Genomic DNA, 18,679 nt, shown 5'->3' with positions numbered 1-18,679 from the left:
GGATCGAGAGAGGAGGTTCCCCGGCAGCAAATTCCTCCACGACGAGACTCACGTATTCCTGCCAGGTCTAATCTCCAATCTCCGGCAAATCATAACACCGGTGTTTAGGTACACCAATCCTGTAGACGGTCTTCAGGAGGTTGTCATCCCAACCGGTGTGGCTGGCCATGAGGCAAGGATAGGTTCAGAAGGTCTGGGAGCTGGCCACAGGGCAAGGATAGGTTCAGGTGGTCTGGGAGCTGGCCACAGGGCAAGGATAGGTTTGGGGAACCTGGGAGGAGGCCACTGGACAGGGACTGGGTCAGGGAGCCTGGGAAGAGGCCACAGGACAGGGACCGGGTCAGTCGTTCTGTCACGAATGAGCAGCGAAGGCAGACGAGGAGATGCGGATCCAAATGCAGCTTAACTTTATTTAAGAAGACAACTGAATAAACACAAAGGAAAACCTCAATGGAGAAATAAACATAAAACTGAAAACACGGGCAGGGAAAACATACCAGGCTTAGCAAAATTCAATGATAGACCGCTATTTTTTATATTAAAGTGTAGGCTACCAGAAAAGAAAAAACACTGCATGTCTAAACTAACTAGCGAGCTGCTCTAATGTAACATACAAATGAATGTTACAGCTCCACAATTGTTACAATCATGAATTCTATCATACATCTCTTTCCGGTTTAAACAATTCTAATTTAAAGCAAAATTACCTGAAAGATGAAAGGCTATGATGGTGATCGGTTTGTATGAGGAATTAAGAATAGAAAATAAGATAGAAAGATAAGACATAAATATATACAGGACATAGCGCAAACTGTTTGAACGTATTGCAGGTTTTATTTTTCTTGCATAACGTCAACATTTTATTCAACAAATGCAACAACTCAACCTGACCATGAAACTATTAATATAAAAAAAAACACACCCAAAACATCCGATGGTGAGCCTCTGTATTACCCCGGTTTAACAGGACGCCGCCATTGAGGGGTCCTGCATCTTTAATTTCCTCATCAGCCAGGGTTAGCAAAATACTTCGTTTGCATACGTGTTATAAGGATGCAAGTTAACATTACAGCGTTGGTAACGTGTTATGGGAAGTTTAGTTCGATATGTAACGTTGGATAGTATGTTTTGGAAGGTTTACGCTACAGTCAGTTGTTCAGGCATTTTTGCGGACAGCTCTAATAAAATAGATGCAGTTGTAAAGTAACGGCCGAACTTCGTATGGCGCACATGTAGATGTTTCAAACACGTTAGTATGCGAGTGATAGTGATTTTGCACTGTTTTGTATTTGTAAAATTTGTATTTCACAACAAATTTTGTGCCGCCTTTTAGAATTAAATTTCATTTGTTGAAACAAATCTCAATCTCTGTCTTGAGAATGATGCATTTATGTTACTGTATAGTGATATAACATTTAGGGCCTACATTTTATTGCATTAGAAATTAACTTCATAATTTTATTATATTCATATAATGTATCTCTGAAAGTCAATTAAAATGAAGATAAATGTTTCAGTTGGGAGTGAGAACTCGGGCTTGCGCTCTCAACAATGGTGGCGCTACATAAGAAAAGAGTATAGACAATTTCAGAGGCTGCGTCCGAAAACATAGGTAGTTGTCTTGTTGCCTCACTGTCCTGTAAGTCAGTGACTCAACAGACAGCGTTTGCATACAAAGTTACCTTCAGAAACTGGTTTCGGACAGGCTGCTGAGGCAGCGTAACATCACATTGTTGCTAGGATACAAGCAACTGATTAACGCCATCTTGTCCTCTGCAGGTAACACGCCTGCTTTAATCATCCAACCGAACCACAATGCTCTAATAATCTAGAACACAATCAAGAGAGTTTGGCGATAACCAAGTGTAAATTTAATAATTACAATACCACTTTCTCGCTAGAAATGGAATCAAAAGTTGGAAAAAGTGCATAAAAACGAGCATTTACACACAAATTGGCTATCAATTGCCTCTACAGTCGCCATTTTTTTACTTGAGCTCAACCGCCATGGATTCACGTGCACAGGATTGTGGGATTTCATAGGCAGCGAAAGATACATCTATGCTGTCTTCAAAAATCAATCAGATGAAGGTATCTCAGTAAACAGGATGTGTGACACAAACATTGGATTCTGATGTGCCTTGGTCCCTTTCTACCATACAGCCTCCTGAGGCAGCATTTTCCTAGTTTCGGATGCAGCCAAGGACTGTTCATTGATGACGTCAACTGACGTCACTGTTCTGTGAACATTTTCTGCTGGTCAAAACACAGACCGTTTAGCAGTGACAGGCCACTTCTATTAAAATGAATGGAAGAAATTGGAACGCCCAATCACCGCTGCCTTTAAACACTGAGCACGCCTCTCCTCGGGAGATCGGTCTTTACCTGCTGGTGTCTTCACAGGTCCAGGAATGGAGCTGTGAGGGTCCACTGCAAGTTATATGCGTTGCCCTAGCACGAGTTAGATACGATGTCGGGGCCGGGCTGCTCGAGTGAATCCGGCTCCACACGTGCCTCGGAGCAATACAACTTTACTGCTTATTTCTTTTATCGTAATCTTGACCAACCATTTGATTTCCATCTTTCCCCATTCTAGTAGATAGGAGCTGCACTGTCAAGAAGCTTGTTTAGATAGAAAAATAGCTGCCCAAACTGCCCAAGATTGAGCGTTCCAAAAACGGCTGAGTGATCTGACTTACCTTGAAACAGAGACTTTGTTGAAAGGATCTGAAATTTGGACTGTTCTAATTAATTTGTTTTTGTTTACATTTTTGAAATGGTCTATAAGCATATTGCCCAAATTTATGAAACAGAAATGCCCGGTAACAACTAAAAAATTATTGTTAAACACACATGTAAAATATAACACAGATTGCAGTAATCTTTTAAAAGGAAAACAATTTAAGCTTTATTGACAATATAATCTTAAATGCCTGTGATACCTTTGTATGTAAATGTTTGAAAATAATGTTTGTAACATTAATGTAATATCCAGTTTGTACTTTATTAGTAGCCATTAGGTGATGTAGACAGTATATAGAATACAAAAAAAGATCAGTTATTATAATAAGCTATATTAGCCTACTATGTGAAATGCTATGGTATGAAACAAGAGTAATACAACTGGCAATACTGCTATCCTACTATTATCAGGAGATATCCAATATCTAATTGAACAGGACAACATTGTACAAATTTTCAGTTTTAAAGTAAAGTAGTTAATTGTCATGTCCTCCCTGGTAGAGACAATTAAATACAGTGTCAACATGAGCCTCATTCCAGAAGGTACAGTCTTTACAAGACACACAACACTCTGTCCAAAAGAATCAGGCAAAAAATACAAATGATTTCACAAATTAACAAAAAAAGAACTGACAGTGCATGCAAATATAGGCTATATACAAGTCTTTCTAGCAAGTCATTCCACTGTCGGCCATATTTGGAACTCTCTTGAGAGGCTATTTTCAGTCATGACAGTGCAGCTCCTATCTACTTGAATGGGGAAAGATAGAAATCTACAAAATGGTTGGTCAAGATTACGATCAAAATACATATTTCAAAAAAGCATTAAAATCTGACAAAACAGTTATCAAAATTTGTTCTTCTTTTATGCAAATAAAAAAGAAAATGGTCATGCACATGCGCATTCTCGAGTTGATTGACAGGCAATGTCTGTATCTAAACGGTGATTAGGCCTACCTCTTTTACCTGTAAGGCTGGACTTAAGGCTGTAAGGCTTCTTTGGTGTTCCAATTTCTCCCATTCATTTTAATAGAAGTGGCATGTCTGCTAAATACTCTCTGGCTATATGCATGCTTGATAATACTGAGGTAGATATCACAGGAACATAATAATGAACATCATAAAATAATAAAGGTAATGCAATTTCCATAAATTTGGAACCAATCCCAATGGGATCTAAAAATAATCCTGTAAACATAAATTAAGATCTTGGATAAAATAAATGTATTTATGTATTTAATTGTTTCAGAATTGCAGTTGATCTAGATTGTTATTTAAATCTTACAGGACTATAATAATAGAAATTCCATTAGAAATCCTTTAGGATTTTTACAAGCATTTATGATACAGAAGAAAAAAAACAGTAAAGTGCAAAGAATAGTGGGGAAAATGTGTTGACACTATATCCACTCAGTAAATTCTCTCAGTATGGTCGATATATATTGCTGAATATTCCAAAGCACTGGACGGTGGGTGCAGATGAAGTGTACCCGTGCAACAGAAGAGCTCGTGGTTACTGATGTAATGATGTGTCCATTCATTGATGCGCTCGTGCCTCATTGACATCATACGCACCATCCCGCTGATGCGCGTCGCGGGATGGATGGAGAACATAGCCCACTCTCTTCACAAGTGCATGCAGGTTCCGCTGAATAAAACTGACTACGAGGCTGTTTCAGTCATTCCATTTCCTCAGAACGAGAGACGTTAGTTTTTTCTATACTTTATAAATGCATTGACATGCTGCTCGGTTGTGGAACAGCATTGGGCAGGATCGCCTTAGTAATTTTATTAGCCTATGACTGGTGGCTTAATTAATGTAGCAATTTTTTTTTACAAATTAGTCGGACAAGTTTAATGAGAAGACTTCGAGGTATATGTCACTCTTCTGCATATCTTTTTTAGCATATCAACATGTGGCATGGGCTTTTGGTGTGGGTCACGGAAGATCGTCCTGGAAGAACTTGAGAAGAGATCATGATTCACACTAACTGCATGAAGAATTTCCTCATGTTAAAATGAATGAGAAACCCAATAAATGGATTTTCATCCCAATTTTAGCCATTCTTTTTGTCATGATTGGGTATCAATATATTTGCCCGGCAGGCAGTCAGTCTTGTCATTTTAGGACCGGCGATAAACTGGTGGGGAACGGTCCACTATCCACTCCGTACCCGACTACCGATGTCCTGGACCGGGACCAGGACCCGGAGGAAGACAATCCTCCTAAATATGTGTCCAAATTTAACTTCACAGAGCGAGATTTGACACGCGACGTTGATTTCAACATAAAGGGAGATGATGTGATTGTGTTTTTGCACATCCAAAAGACAGGAGGAACCACTTTTGGAAGACACCTAGTCAGGAATATCCGCTTAGAACAGCCTTGCGAGTGCAAACCGGGACAAAAGAAATGCACGTGCCACCGGCCCGGTAAACAGGAGTCCTGGCTCTTCTCGAGGTTTTCCACTGGCTGGAGCTGCGGTTTGCACGCAGATTGGACTGAACTGACCAACTGTGTGCCTGTGATTATGGACAAAAAGCAATCCCCAAAGCGAAGGAGGTAACACCATCTCTTCTATTCATAAACTAATTACGAGTATTAATTTGTCGCTCTGTTGCTTCTAATTAATGTAATGCTAAACAGTCCACTCAGACCAATACAGAATCAAGTGGCACAGAACAGAAAAGGATTTCGGTGCATTCACATGATAATATGATAGCTTGATGATAATAATAATAATAATAATGATAATAATATATATATATATATTATTATTATTATTATCTTCAAGCTATCATATTATATATATATATATATATATATATATATATATATATATATATATATATATATATATATATATATATATATATATATATATATATATATATATAATTATTGTTGTTATTCCTTATAAGTAAGGGTTTCCCTCTAAAACTATTTCAGACGGTGTACTATATATATTATTATCGCTGAAACAGTTAAATGATAAATTATTTTAACCTTATGCCAATCAATAAGTTATGATCATAGATAGATAAGTCATCTGTGATGGATGATGCAATATCCCCAAAGAGATTTGTGTATAAATTCCATGGTGTCATTCTTAAATTCAAGTCCCCTATCAGTCAGTTTTCTTGACCAAGTCCTTTATCATGCCTTTGTTCTCTATCACTTTTTGAAATGTATTTTGGCCCAACATATGTCTTCCATTATAGGCTATACCTGTAAAGATGGATCTTTCTCACTTTACAATATAATTTTAAATAGATATCTGGACCCATTCAGAAAAAAGTGTAATTGGGTATTTCATTTCCTGTGACCACGATGTGTGTCTAGACACATTGATATTATTACCCACATTCCAATAGTAAATCAAAGTTCACTTACCATCCAACACAAACACATTAAAATGCAAAACAAAATGACTGGAGTATAAGCCTATAAATGCTTAAGTTATGTGAAATACATGTGAAATACTTTGTTAAAGGGATAGTTCCCCCAAAAATGAAAATTCTCTGATCATGTACTCACCCTCATGTCATCCTAGATGTGTATGACTTACTTTCTTCAGCAGAACACTAACAAAGGTTTTTAGAAGAATATCTCTAGAAGAAATAGCTCTGTTGGTCCATCCAAAGCAAGTGAATGTGACCACTGGCCAAAACTCTGAAGGTCCAAAAAGCACATAAAGGCAGCATAGAAGTAACCCATATGACTCCAGTGGTTAAATCCATGTCTTCAGAAGCATTATGATTAGTGTGGATGGGAAATAGATAAATATTTAAGTCTTTTTGCACTTAAAATTTCTACTTTCACTTTCTCTTCCACATTCTTCTTCTTTTGTTTTTTGGTGATTCACATTCTTCATGCCACCTACTGGTTGTGGCTGGTCAAAGGTGGAGATTTACAGTAAAAAAAGGACTTAAATATTTATCTGTTTCTCACCCATACCTCTCATATTCATATATCGCTTCTGAAGATATAAATTTAACCACTGGAGTCATATGGATTACTTTTATGCTGCCTTCATGTGCTTTTTGGACCTTCAGAGTTTTGGCCAGTGGCCACCATTCACTTCCTTTGGATGGACCAACTGCGCTGAGATATTCTTCTGAAAACCTTTGTTTGTGTTCTACTGAAGAAAGGAAGTCATACATATCAGGGCTGGCATGAGGGTGAGTAAACGATGAGAGATTTGTCATTTTTGGGGAACTGTACCTTTAACAAATTATTTTGTATTTATGGCCATACTGGAGCTCTCTTCCTTCTGAATTTCCTTTTACACAGTTTCTGTTTAAATGATGGAGAGCCTCTGCAGTAATGAACTTTAAATGAGGTATCATAAAGCTGAGCCAAGCTGTTGAGCATGCCCATCTTTTAATTTGACAGTGCTAGTTTGGACAAGCAAGCCATTAAAAAGTTATTTTAGTTGTTTAATAAGTATATTTATGGCTTAATATGGCAAAAATATGCAGACTTTCACTTTTATAAGTGCCTTTGAATAAAAAAAACATGTGTTTTTAGTGCCTGTGAATGCAGTTGTTGTAAATGGCACATAAAACAGCTTTGTCATCATTCTCTGCTACTTGCTGGTCTAACATTTGTTCATGAATTAGGTTTGATTCAACTGGATGCATCCATATTTGTTTTGCTCTGTTCTTGTGAAAAACACTGTTTCTATTGTTTGTTTGTCATTCATTTTAACAATTGCGGAGCAAATGTTTCAAGTTACTTAGTTGCTCTGTCTGCAGCAATTTAACGTAATTCAAATTGTAATGAATGAAAAAGTCTGGTAATTTCAGTGTAAGCAGAATTAATAGCAAATGTTAAGTTGTTTTTTTTTTTTTAATTATATTAAATCACTCCCCAAAACTGAAAAGCTGTAGCTATACAATTCAACTCTGCTGTGTCAACTGGCTCTTTCTGGGAGCTGCCTGCATGCGACAGAGACCCAAAGCCCAAATGGAACAATAATTCATTGCTCGCTCGCTCGCTCTCTCTCTCTCTCTCTCTCTCTCTCTCTCTCTCTCTCTCACTCTCTCACACATTGCTTCTTTAAAGATACACCAGGAGACACAAATAAATCTCTTTTGACAACAGGCGCTTGTGCTCTCTGAACCGCATGTGCTAAGTGGTGTCTGTATGAAATTTTCATTCTGATATCCAGGTCTGTTTATCGGAGTCATGATGGATCACTTTGCATGCTGAAGGAGGCTTTTCACAGAAATGTAATATTCATTGGTTGTGTTAAAGGGTTAGTTAATCTAAAAATGAGAATTATTTTGTCATTTACTCACCCGTATGTTGTTCCAAAGCTGTATTATTTTCTGTCTTGTGTGTAGCACAAAATGAGGAGTCTGAAGCAGCCAGTCCCTAACATTCTGCCAAACATCTCCTTTTGTGTTCCATGGCAGAAATAAAAAAGTAATTTGCGTTTGGAGCATAAGGGTAAGTGATGACACAATTTACATTCTTGGGTGAACTATTCCTTTAAAATTGTACTTGAAACTTGCTTCATTTCACTTCAAACTATTTATTTATTTATTTATTTATTGTGAGTGTGCAAAACTGGTTGGCACTGATGGTGGGCTTGCAGTGTGGCTGCTTGGTTTCTATGGCATGATGTGGCCATTTCAACCTGGCATAGAGCAGCACAAGCTCAGCACAGGACCTGGAAAGATCAGCCATGTCAGAGTGAATCAAGAGCCACTCTAAGAGTCAGTGGGAAGGGAGAGTTGCAGTGAGCTTCTCAGGGAGAAAAGGGTCTCTTCTTGTGTCTCTCATACTTAGTTGTAAATTTGCCTTCTCTGTTGGGGCTTTACAAAGCATGTTATATTGAAAGTGAAGGGCTTGCATGATTTACCAGTGGAAGGACTTATTGAGAGGCCAACATACACACACTGAAACATACTCTTCTGTGCTACTATCAAGCTTATGCATTGTTGCACTGTGAAATGTGTCAGAACGCAATTCATAATGCAACTCACTAGTATGCACACTATAGTGGACATTAGTGTAAACTGCCTTCTGCAGTCAGTATTCTCTTTCAGGTAAACCACAGTCATCCCAGAGTAACAGTTTGGAGAATATCCAGCTGAGCAAGTTAAACTGTCCACACGTTTATAGTTACCCTAAATAGTAACACATCCAGTTTTATGGCACAGCCAATTTAGGGCAAATCTATCACCAATTTACTGTAATGAGGTTTATTAACACCACACTAACGCATTAACTCACATTAAAGGTATAGTTCACCCAAAAATGAAAATTCTATCATCATTTACTCACCCTTACATCATTCCAAACCTGTATGACTTTCTTTTCTTCTGTAGAACATAATATAACATGTTAGACAAAATGTTCAGTCCAAGTCACCATTCACTTTCAATGTGTGTAAAAAACAAAAAGAACAATAAAAAGTGATTAGTGACTAAGGCTGTCATTTTGCCTAACATTTCCTTTTGTGTTCCATGGAAGAAAGTAAGTCATACAGGTTTGAAATAACATGAAGGTGAGTAAATTACAGAATTGTAATTTTTGTGTAAACTATCCATTTAATTATGTAAAACGCAATCACACATTTGCAATGTATTTGCCAAGCGTTAACATCTGCTTTAAAAGGAAGTAACCATCCGATTGGAAATTTTGAAAAAGCAGATACATACACAATCACAATAACTTAACGAATCGTCTTCAGTGTGTCTGACATCAACATGCTGGGACACAGATGACAATCACACTCAAATAATTCTGCCCGAAATGTTGCATTTGTGCTTAGATCAAATTTCAACTGCATCTCGGAGAAACAATATGCCAGTTTTGTTTGCACTTTCTTTGTCTTATATGATTTGTTTTCCCAAACACAAGTGATCACAGAAGATGCATTGAAGTGACAAGGTATAAGCAGTGATCAGTCTCAACTGACCACATGTGATTGGATCACCCGAGATGCAGGTGTAAATGGGATCTATGTTTCTGATCTAATTCATTGAATTAAAGATGCTAATATAATGCTAATTGACTACAGTATAACACCACAATTAAGATTAATTTTTCATTCAACAGGAGATGGTTTTATTTGGGTAAAATCACATTTAATATCCATGGACTTATCTATTGTTACATCTTTTTTAATTATGTTGTTTAGATGATAAAGAAAAGAAGATACATAAAAATGTCTCTGAAACACCTCATTCTTTTCACCTCCCTTTCTAGTACTTTCACAGCTCTGCTCCTCTCCGAGACCTCTCTCTGGCTCTTTTTATTTTAGCACTAATTAAATTTGCCAAGTCCCCTGGCATTTTAACCAAATGGAGTTTCTGGGCAGTCACGAATGTGCAATCTGCTGAAATGAGATGCAATTAACTAAACCAATTGCACACAGGTTCTGAGATTAAAGGCACCACAAATGATGTGCACATTTTTACAGAAACAGTCTCTAAAACTTTGCAGTTATAAACAAAAACCAGCCATAATTTGAAACACAAAGCATTAAAACGTTTTTCTGAACAGCACTGATTTTGATGATGTTTTCACCTTACTGGAAAATGGGCCAAAAGCATTTTACAAAGAATAATTTTTAGTGCTGTTTTTAGTGCACTTTATCTGCTGACAGAGAGAGAGAGAGAAGCTATTTTGGCATTTTATGAATCCTTGTCTAGTCGTCAAGTCAAGTCATTTTTATTTGTATATCGCCTTTCACAACACACATTGTTTCAAAATTAACAAAAAAAATACACTGTTGTCACGATTCCTTGTTGTCTGTCCCGTGTTTTCTGTTTCACTCAGCACTTCACACTCCATGTCACGTTCCTTGTGGTCCGGCCCCTGTTTTCACCAGTCCCTGTCCAAGAAAACTACACTTCCCATCTTTCCTTGCACTCACCACCTGCCAGCACTCACTCATTGTTTTCACCTGCTTATCGTTGCTTATCGTTTAGTTCCATCACTTCGTGTATGTAAACCCTGTTTATTTCTCCATTCTCCTGTCGGTCTTTGATGTTTGTGGATGCCTGTTTCTGTGCTCATCGTGTGTGTATCTTGCCTGTTACATCTTCGTATGTCTTCCGTTTTTTTGTTTTATTTTCCCCATCGTGGGTATTTTCTTTGTTCTGGTTTTGTCTTATTGGTTTTCACCCTTTGTTAAATAAAGCCCTGCATGTAGATCCTTGCCTCACATCTACTTTCATCCACTATCGTGACAACTGTAATATCTATAATGTCTTAGAGTCATCATTGTGTAGTCATTGATTTAAAAAATTTAAAATTTTCAATGTCATTTTCAACATTACTTTCAAAGAACTAGATTTTGCAAGTTGTGATTGCTCATCAAAATGTCCTGCTGTAATTCTAGGGTGTTGTGGGTGGTTGCCAGGGCATTGCTATGCGTTTGCTAAAGGCCCACGTATACTTAATACTTGCGAACAAAATATGGCCAAAACAAAGGTGTTTTTGAGTTTGTTGAGAAGCAGCTCACCAGCGAGAACTTTAAGGAAACTTTGTACTGGCTGCTGACCACCTTCTACTGCAATGGTCCACGTCATCGGTGGGTGTAAATCTGAAGCCCCACCAACTTCAAGGCCGACAGCTAATACTGTATTTCAGCTCTGTAGAATATACAATGCAAGTGAATGGGTGCCAGAATTTTGACACTCCAAAAATTACATAAAGGTGTAAGTGTATATTTTCAGAGGTGATATATAGGTGTGGGTGAGAAACAGGTCAAAATACTGTATATAAGTCCTTTTTCTTGAAATTCCTTCTTCCTGCACAGTAAGGGGCAATATGCAAAGCATGTGAATCCCCAAAAACACAAGAAGAAAAATGTGAAAGTGATCTGTTTCTCACCCATACATGTGATATCGCTTTTGAAGATATTGATTTAACCACTGGAGTCTTATGGACTACTTTTATTATAACTTGAGTTATTTTTGGAACTTCAAAATAATGGCACCCATTCACTTGCATTGTATGGACCAAAAGAGCTGAGAAATTCTTCTAAAATCTTCATTTGAGTTCAGCAGATGAAAGATAGTCATACACATCTGGGATAGATAGAGGGTGAGTTAATGATCAGTTTTGGGTGAAATATCCCTTTAACATCAGTCAACATATACACACCGGCGTGCAGAGTTATTAGTGAGCTGATGCGAATATACCAACACATATCGTTCACATAGAGACATTAAATAAAATACTCTAAGTGCCTATTCACTTTATTGTTTGACATGTGCCTCCTGCAGCCAAAAGCCATTCGTGTGATATATCGTTGTGCCCCCCTCTAGATCTGCCCCCTGATTGTCATGGCAATGAAGTTGAAAAATTGGCTATAACTTTTCACAGAAAAGGTTACTACGTGATTTTATCACACTAAAATCATGTTAACATGCATCTTGTTTTTATCTTTTAGCTATACTTTTCTGAAAGTGAGTATTTATTTTAACGTTAAATTGATCCCCTGTACTTCAATTGTAAGTACCTCACTGTCACCTCGAGGATTGCTTTTATTAACGAAAAGAAGGGTCAAGTCAAAATACATTTTTATGGTTATCAATATTATGCCACAAATGCTGTAGACTGAGCTTAACTTGTATTGAACCTGGAATATTACTTTAAGGTATTTTTGTGTTCTGAGTTGTTGTTAGGGCATTCTAGGATACTTGCTTACTGGCCCAATCAAAAGAACCCAAATCTTTATGATATTCTTGCCCCCAGATTTGGTTTATGTCCCTCCTTTAATTCAAATCAATGGGATTATTTGGCCCATTTTAACGTACTCATATAAAAAAACATACAATAGCTAACAAAGGCATGGCTTTCCTCAGCAAATCTCACTATTTCAGGTGTCATTCATGTCCGTAGCACAAAGGTGCTGAACAAGTTAAGCAGTGAAGTTTAATACTGAAGGCTTAGGATGCTTCCAGCTGCTGTTTAGTTGGTTTTGTTGGTTATTTTACCCCTGCATACTATGGTGAAACAAATTCACATTATCTATTAACACATCCCCTCATCCATGTCATAACAAGCCTGTCTGCGTGTGTGCCTTAATGTGATACCCACTGTGTTAAGTTTTCAAGGCTTCTGAGATATACTGTAGTTTTCTGACAGAAGCTCACACTAATGTAATGAGACACAGACCTAGAAAAACTCCACAGTGTTCTCACAGAAGTCAAAACATTCAGTGCTACGTACAGCCAAAGTCCTACACTCCCCCTCAACAATTAGAGTACAAATAGATTCACAAGCTCCTCATTTCCCAAGCAATCACAGTAATTAGTAACCTGCAGCTGCACTAATGGGTCGTTATTACTCAAATGAAAAAAGTGATGACATTCTCTTGGCACAATATAACACTCTTTGTATTATATGTTACTCATTATAGTCAACACAGACACATACAATTACTGTTGATGTCTGCATGGGCACAGATCAATAATGAGATGACATCACCCATCTTTTGCAAATAAAGTAAAGATTTGTTTTTTCCGCCACCTTTTAGGCTTTTTGTCACCTGATTTGCCGTTACCAATCCCAATACTTTAACCAGTTTCAGAAATTTAGCAGGCCTCGGGGCAAAAATACTTAGAATAATGCCCTATCTATTTTGGACAAAACAATATGTCCCCAGAAGTTAATTTCTTTGTTTTTATCTGTTATCTAACAGTTCATAGATTTCTTAATTATCGATTGGCCTATCTTGTTAGGGGTTTAGTTAGAAGGTTTTATTATTTAATTTGAAGTATTTGACATAAATGGACAACTTTGTTTTATGAAAAACCTATGTTCTCATTAAAGTAAAAAAAATAAATAAATGAGGCAAATATTGCTCCTCATCAACAAAGTTCATTTATGACACTGGTAGAAAAATCATAAAAATAAGTACCATGAGCACTAACAGCAGCTGTTTACCACTGTAACAACTCAAGATGAGAAGATGCTAGTTTCATAGTTATTGTGTCCCAATCCCTTTGAATTTACCACAAAAACCTAACATGCATAGAATGACAATTGGAAATCTGACGTCTCTGTCCACACCACAAGCACCGAGTGTGCAAGCACCCTTAAATTATTTTTCCTGTTTTTCATTGACTGCTCCAAATGCCACTGAGCTTGTTAGGTGGCTGCTGTGTACGTGTTCAGCTCTTTACAGCTGGATCTGTTAGCACTTGCAGGCATGCATAAAGCTGCAGTAACTAAATTTGTGGGATTTACAACCTGGAAGGAACTGCCTGAGCACTGTGCATCCTCACTGTTATGGGATGTTTATTATGTGGTGGGCTGAGCATACCCCTGTTGGTTAGACATGGCAGGGTCTGGAGATTCACATGTCATTAATCCTGGTCACCAAATTCTCTGGAGCAAAATTTTTTAATCCAGTTGCTGTGATAATTAAGTGCTGCCTGGGAAGGGACTTTTAGTGCATCTTTCTGTCAAAAGCTTATTGTTGAGCTGGAGTCTAATGAGCAGGCCCAGACAGAATCTGCACATGCAGAACTCAGCAGAAAACTCTGCAGAGTTCTGCAGAATTGTGACATCTGTCGTTCATAGAAGTTTTACACATTCCCCAGCCCCGACAAATTTATTAATTAAGTATTTTTGCTGTTTTCATGATGCTTTTGGCCAGCAATAAAAGTGAAGTATTTTAAGCATTCTCAAATTGTACTATATTTAAATTCCATTCCACATAATTCTGCAGATTTTCCCTCAAAATCAGCACAGAAAATATCCCATCTGGGCCAGCTAAAGCTGCAGTCTAAGAAATTAGATAAAAGGTGCTGAATTCAAAACTGAAAAAAACCGTGCTGTATTCAAAACTGAAAATTGGTATAATGCTCTTGTTACATTTGAAAGAAATGCAGTATACAGATATACAGAATTTATTACATGACTCTCAGGAATACTTGATTCTGACTGGTGAATCACTGCATTCTGCAGTCAGATATATTTTTAGAATGACCACTAAACTGGATAAATAATTTCTGGTAGCAATTTATTTGACAGTACCCTTCTACATTTATGTTCTATATAATTACTAGGGCTGTCAATCGATTCAAATGTTTAATCAAATTAATTATATGGTGTCCCGATTAATCGCGATTAATCACACATACGAATATTTGCTTAGAAAGCCCCTCATATAAAAATAATTCAATATATAATGATGAAATAATTATACATAGTTATCTTTAAGTTTAAAAAAATTATATATATATAAAATAAAAAAATATTCAGATAATTAAAATGTATTACATTCTTGTGGCAGGAGAGTTAATCATTAATAAGACAATACAAAAAGTGACGTTAGAATACAATGTATTGTTTACTACCATATTATTGATCATAAGCCAATCATTGGCACTCAGTTCACAGCAATCCATTTCACAAGTGAATTTGTCAATCATTTGGAGATTTATTATGAGGGCTTGTTTAAGGACCCGTCAATGTACATCTGCATCAGACATTTTTTTTTTTAGAGACAAGCCAGGGGTATACATAGTACACAATACTACAGATATATTTTACAATAATGCCAAGACGTTATATTCATTACATAGTGCAATGGTTTTCAATGCTTTGGAGTTGTTGGAGGTACAAAGAGTATTTAAATAATATTTTAAGTCTTTACAAAAAAGTGCAAAGAGGGGCTTTTTAGACATACATTTACACTTATGTATAAAAAAAACTTGGCAAGAAAAATAAAGATGAATCAGAAAATATTAACTTAAGTTATCAAAACTGTGAAAACCAAATAAAACGTCTTTATAAAGCAAAGAAAAACTAGTTAAAATAGAGGTACATAAAGTCAGGTCCATAAATATTGGGACATTGACACAATTCTAATCTTTTTGGCTCTATACACCACCACAATGGATTTGAAATGAAACAATGTGTGCTTTAACTGCAGACCTTCAGCTTTAATTTGAGGGTATTTACATCCAAATCAGGTGAACAGTGTAGGAATTACAACGGTTTGTATATGTGCCTCCCACTTTTTAAGGGAACAAAAGTAATGGGACAGATTAACAATCATAAATCAAACTTTCACTTTTTAATACTTGGTTGCAAATCCTTTGCAGTCAATTACAGCCTGAAGTCTGGAACGCATAGACATCACCAGATGCTGGGTTTCATCCCTGGTGATGCTCTGCTAGGCCTCTACTGCAACTGTCTTCAGTTCCTGCTTGTTCTTGGGGCATTTTCCCTTCAGTTTTGTCTTCAGCAAGTGAAATGCATGCTCAATCGGATTCAGGTCAGGTGACTGACTTGGCCATTGCATAACATTCCACTTCTTTCCCTTAAAAAACTCTTTGGTTTCTTTCGCAGTATGCTTCGGGTCATTGTCCATCTGTACTGTGAAGCGCCGTCCAATGAGTTCTGAAGCATTTGGCTGAATATGAGCAGATAATATTGCCCGAAACACTTCAGAATTCATTTTGTCAGCAGTCACATCATCAATAAATACAAGAGAACCAGTTCCATTGGCAGCCATACATGCCCACGCCATGACACTACCACCACCATGCTTCACTGATGAGGTGGTATTCTTTGGCGCTTTCTGAGGCTCACCAATGGTATACATCTTGTGGTGAACCCTCTGTATTCACTCTGGTGAAGTCTTCTCTCGAAAATTACACCCGGATGACGCATAATATTTGCCTACATTTGCAGTATAGACAGCCAGACTTGGCAATGTTAACCATGCGGCAGGTTGAAAGTCAGGTTAGTAATTCCATTTCATGCTCAGAATGAGAAATACCTCAATTAAATTGACACAAATGGGTTCACTTGTTTAATTCACCTCATTATGTTCTGGTCCATTGTTTTACTGAATAAAGTGAATATTTAAAGTTGGTGCTTTCTGTCTGTGCAGATATATTGAACCAGCCACATTCCCCACTTAAAATAGTTACAGAACCATTGGTTAAATGTTTTGCTGTCTCCCAGTGCAGATCTGTAACCAGTCTTCAGGGACAGGTGGTATAGCTGTATGTCTTCATGTTGATAAAATTCTGTATAAATCTTGAGAGTTTGAGGTAAACATTGTGAAAGCTACTCAGTGTAATGAGACAGGCCTTGCCAGACGCTCAGCTCTTTTGACACTGCTGTCAGAAAATGTGCTGCTATAGCATATTTGAGTTTCCAATAGTCCAAACCAGTTCTTGGGCTCCTACTGGCTGTGGTCACAGCTTTGGCCCAGGCTTATTGCTGATGTGTATAGAAACATTACTGCAAAGTTTGGGATTCTGAGGTCTCTCTCTACAGTGTAAAACAGAACTTGCAAATGAAATACATGCATGATGACATGCGTACAATACAGTTTTTAATTCAGGAAACATTACTCTAAAATGCTTGCTTCTTTGAAAACCTTTGACTTTTATTTAAATGCAAATTTCTTTGTCTTCACTGCTTAGATTGGGTCACATCTTTTTGATTGAGCCTTGATTTATTCTTTAAGCAACATGCTACTATTTATTGAGTTGAGCTGTAATGGTATGAATGTTAAGCTGTTCTTATAATTACCGAAAGCTAATTCCAAAGCATAATGTCAAAAATTGGAGTTTCATTGAAGGCTTTCCTCAGGATCAGGCTAAACATCAAAGTGCAGAAATCGAGGACAATGCGATGATTTTAAACATAGAAGTTATTGATAAGAGATTGAGGTGTGGGTTTCTGGGAATCACACTGTGTTACTCCTGAACCCTTTGGAACATTAACTACTTTAAAAAAATTGTAATGCTATTTTCTAAGAATTGAATAAAGCTATAGTATATAGGTGTATACATACTGTAGTGTATATAATTAAATATGCAGTATAAATGTGTATGTACAGAATACACTGTACAAAACATGCTGTCTCTATATACCACTGTGAACAGTTATTGCTGTTTGTTAGAAGATGTATACTCCTCAAGAACTATACTCTGCTTACAGTTCTCCACAGGTTGTATTAAAAATGTTTGACAATCCTCTTGGTACTGTATATTAGGGATGCTCTGATCAGAATTTCTATAGCCGGTACTTTAACCAATCTTTTTGTCACCTGATTTGCATTTACCAATCCTGATACTGATCATTTCACCTTTTATCAGGATCTCTGTTATAAATGGCTAAATGTAAGCCTTTTGCACATTGTCACTATTAATTGAATTTTCCTCTTCTCAGTAATATCACTTTGCCTAGTTTTCTGACAAAATCTGTTTAAAAAGTTTAAAAGGCTTATTAAAAAAGCTTTAAATCAAGTATAGGCTAACAAAAATATTCTCTATATTAAGTTGCCAGACCATTTTTATTTGAACGTGCTATACCAGGGAATGACATCCTTTTTGATTTTGTTACAATTTTGAAATTTGGACAGTTCTTGTTCATTTTTAATGGTCTTTTCCCTGTTAATGCCATTTTTTTATTTTCCCTGTTAATCGCCGACTCTCTCCCCTAAATCCACGAGTCCTCTTGTGAAAATGCGTATTTTTTATTTGTATTTTTGCAATATAATTCTGTTTATTTTCATTCCAAATTACATAATAAGCATACCACTTTGATCAAAAGTTTGTGCAAAACCCAATTATTCATGTTATACTAGCATGACGTATGAGTGTTCCACAGAGGAACTTGTGTGCCTCTTCAAAGCAAACATTTGTATAGAAGTTAAGACACAAATTTGCTTGATTTTAGTGATCTACAAATTGTGGAATCCTAAATATTTCTAATGAATTTTAAGTCATACATTTTCCAGTATCCTGACATTGTATTTCCATGTTAGATTTAGATTTTGAATGAGACGCAGGCTTTTGTGTTTGCTTGTTTCCCATAATAGGCTAATGCATTTTTGAGACCCTATCATTGTGGTTTAAAAAGCATGAATGTGAATTTAAAATTCAAACACTGATAGCATTTGTTCTTGTTTGCATTGTCTACTACAAAGTCTGAAAT

General features: G+C 36.8%; 1 protein-coding gene across 1 annotated transcript in view; it reads left to right on the top strand.

Annotated features, from left to right (window-relative positions):
* The first annotated feature begins 4,403 nt into the window (after positions 1 to 4,403).
* LOC127659198 (heparan-sulfate 6-O-sulfotransferase 3-B) overlaps positions 4,404 to 18,679 on the top strand; it is a 60,108-nt gene continuing 45,832 nt past the window's right edge. The window contains exon 1 of the mRNA XM_052148898.1: positions 4,404 to 5,305. Coding sequence (XP_052004858.1) covers positions 4,761 to 5,305 — 545 coding nt within the window. The 5' untranslated portion in view covers positions 4,404 to 4,760. The remainder of the gene's footprint in view (positions 5,306 to 18,679) is intronic.

Source organism: Xyrauchen texanus, chromosome 18 (genome assembly GCF_025860055.1).
Source record: "Xyrauchen texanus isolate HMW12.3.18 chromosome 18, RBS_HiC_50CHRs, whole genome shotgun sequence".
Taxonomy (NCBI): domain Eukaryota; kingdom Metazoa; phylum Chordata; class Actinopteri; order Cypriniformes; family Catostomidae; genus Xyrauchen; species Xyrauchen texanus.
Note: the sequence above shows the minus strand (reverse complement) of the source record. Positions and strands in the feature narration are given on the sequence as shown.